General features: G+C 36.9%; 1 protein-coding gene across 1 annotated transcript; it reads right to left on the bottom strand.

Annotated features, from left to right (window-relative positions):
* Positions 1-2,270: 2,270 nt before the first annotated feature.
* LOC142241355 (uncharacterized) lies at positions 2,271-2,827 on the bottom strand. The gene is made up of 2 exons (XM_075313134.1): positions 2,723-2,827; positions 2,271-2,659 (listed from the first exon to the last, which is right to left on the bottom strand). Exons 1-2 carry the CDS (start codon positions 2,726-2,728, stop codon positions 2,342-2,344), a joined length of 324 nt encoding a protein of 107 aa, XP_075169249.1. The 5' UTR covers positions 2,729-2,827; the 3' UTR covers positions 2,271-2,341.
* Positions 2,828-3,132: the final 305 nt, after the last annotated feature.

Raw genomic sequence — 3,132 nt, 5'->3', positions numbered from 1 at the left:
ACTTCCAAAGAGCACTTCCAAAAATGTCCTTCCAAAGATGTTCTTTATTTTACCTACTCAAAAAGTTTTTTTAATTAAATTTTTTATAACTCGCTTTTTTCATATTTTTAGAGGGTAATTTTAACTTTTTTGTTTCAAATAGGTTAAATTAATTAATAAAATGGTAAAAATTATTTAAATTTTACCGAAAGAAATGCTAAATCCATTCTGAAAAAATTGCGAATTGTATTAAAATATGTGAGGTGAAGTGTTTCAGACAAGCATTGGAATGGATTAAAAATCAACAAAAATTATTTATTTATCAAAATATCACAACATTTTTTAATTCACATTCAAAACACTGAATTCGGATCACATCTAAAGAAGTGATACATATTCAGTGGACATGCGTCCTATGACAAGCTATATTAAATTCACAGATTCTGCGCCAATTTTGCACCAATTCCCAATCCAAACAGAACAATTTCACTACTTTTTTGGCGATGCTTTTTTTGCTGGGAAGATACTTCTATCAATTGACATTTCAGTGGTATACCAGGGAACATTTCATGATATGCCTCTAACAATCTGCAAACTCATACTGCGTGGAAAGGCAGTTATGATGGCGAATATCCGATGGGAGCAACGCAAGGGTTAGGTTAGGTTAAGTGGCAGCCCGATGTATCAGACTCACTTAGACTATTCAGTCCATTGTGATACCACAGTGGTGAACTTCTCTCTTATCACTGAGTGCTGCCCGATTACATGTTAAGCTCAATGACAAGGGACCTCATTTTCATAGCCGAGTCCGAACGGCATTCAACATTGCAGTGAAACCACTTAGAGAAGCTTTGAAACCCTCAGAAATGTCACCAGCATTACTGAGGTGGGATAATCCACCGCTGAAAAACTTTTTGGCGTTCGGTCGAAGCAGGAATCGAACCCACGACCTTGTGTATACAAGGCGGGCACGCTAACCATTGCACCACGGTGGCTCCGCAAGGGTTGCAACGGCACCAAGCAAATATGGCGCCATCTAAACTTAAACCGCACACTAGATATGCTAGTGTTTTCAAGACGTCAGATATGACTCCTTATATCTGCAATAACGAATATCATGAACTGTCATAAAACGGTGCAAAAGGAATCAATTAAACACCTATTGTGCGAGTGTCAAGACCTGGAAAATGTTAACCTAAGCATAATGCTAATGTTTTTGAAACCATCGGGTTGGTCCAACAGATAAAAAATCGGGTGGGTTCAACGGTTGAAAGAAACTAGGAGTGCCTATACGTGATAGGTACTTTTAGTTAATGTGGTACCACAATGGACTGAATAGTCTAAGTTAGCCTGAAAAACAAGCCTGCTGCCACTTAAACCCAACCTAAATTATTACTTGTATAATATTTGTCATATCTTCTTTACATTCGGATATCTTAAATACGTTATAACACCTTATTCTTTAGAACATTGAAATTTGTCAATTAAATCAAGCATAAAGCCTTAGGACCTAGGCCTTAGTCAATTTTTGATTCGTTCAAATGTATACATTTCATACCATATAAATAGAGTTGTCCTTTGGAGGGAACCCGAGAAAATTGAAAAAAGTTCTGTTTTCTCAGTAATGGAAAAATTCTGAGAAAACCCCTTGTTTGCGACCCACCAATCCACATAACTTTTATATCGAATACACCCATAGAAAAAATCATGAACGACGTGGTCATTGCGAAACGATCCGTTCATGAAAGTGAATCAACGCACATGTGTTATCAAACTGAGAACAGATGGCGTCAATCTGACAACGTAAAAATGACACTATACGTTGTCAAAACAACAACCAGCGTTCATGATCTGAAAACGTAATGGTTACGAATTTATAAGCAAAATTAAAAAAAAAAAAAGATTTCCTCTACCGTGACTCGAACCTGTGTTGTCTGCACGATACGCGTTAACAGTCACCTTAGCACATTGCACCAACGGCGGAGTTGTCATAACAACGTCTAACGATTATTTTAAGACTTTTCATGGCCAAAGAAAAACGAATGCCGTCCATGAAATCGTGAACGCCCGTGGACGAAATCGTGAACATTCCGTTTTGAATTTTTGTGAACGTTTCTCTTTCATTTTGACAACGTCCGTTCACGATTGTGAAACGCAATTTTTTTATAGTGTATGAGTTTTACACTCAGTAGTGCATTAACTCAGTCGATAATTTCTGAAGGTGTTTGAAATATCGAATAAGGAAACAAAATAAAACTGGACTTGTTTAAGTTTTTTTTTTTTTTTAATTTATTTTCTAACAGCAACAGACGAGAGTATTTTTACGTTTATATTCATTTCATATCTTCCAATCTCAAAGAATTTACTTTTTCTTCAACAAGGTAGTGTATACAGCTGGTACTGCAGGAGCCACTGCTACTGGAGCAGCAACAACAGAACGGGAAGCTACAACTGCTGGAGCTGAGTAGGTTGTATAAGCTGGGGCACTATAAAGTGAGCGGGTATAGACTGGAGCAGCAGCAGCATATGCGGTATAGGCTGGAGCAGCAGCAGCATAGGTGGTATAAGCTGGGGCAGCAGCAGCGTAGGTGGTATAGGCTGGAGCAGCAGCATAAGTTGTAACTGGAGCTACAACATGAGCGCTAGCAGCAGCAACGAAAAGAGCCAAGCAGATAAGGAACTGAAAATATGGATAAGATTAATCACAAAATTTCTCAATTGCGATTGTATGATATGATCTTACTTTCATGTTGAGAGTGTGGAGGACTGTTCTTTGCAATGGAACGTAATGAACTGATATCAATTTCAATAATTTTCTGGTCTTTTATACAAAATTGGGTAGTTTCACGCAATTCATTGATAGATTTAATCCCATTGTGTTTTGTATTTATTTTTTGGAGAAGCATTGCTTGTTATCGAATGATTGCAAAGAACTTTGGCTTAAAATAAACTTATCTTGGCTTTTCTGGTCTGGATTTTAAGGCATTGTGAAAAAGGAATTTATTGTTAATGTTTACTCTGATTATGTAAAATAATCACTCTATGAATAATGAGATGCAAAGATGAAAACCACACTCATGATCATATTTGAAGATCAACCTGATATGATTGGGGTTTTTTTTTGTGACAACCATATAACAAATCTCACCGCAA

The sequence above is a fragment of the Haematobia irritans genome, chromosome 5 (genome assembly GCF_050003625.1).
Source record: "Haematobia irritans isolate KBUSLIRL chromosome 5, ASM5000362v1, whole genome shotgun sequence".
NCBI lineage: Eukaryota > Metazoa > Arthropoda > Insecta > Diptera > Muscidae > Haematobia > Haematobia irritans.
The sequence above is the reverse complement of the archived record's forward strand: the minus strand, read 5'-3'. Positions and strand labels throughout refer to the sequence as shown.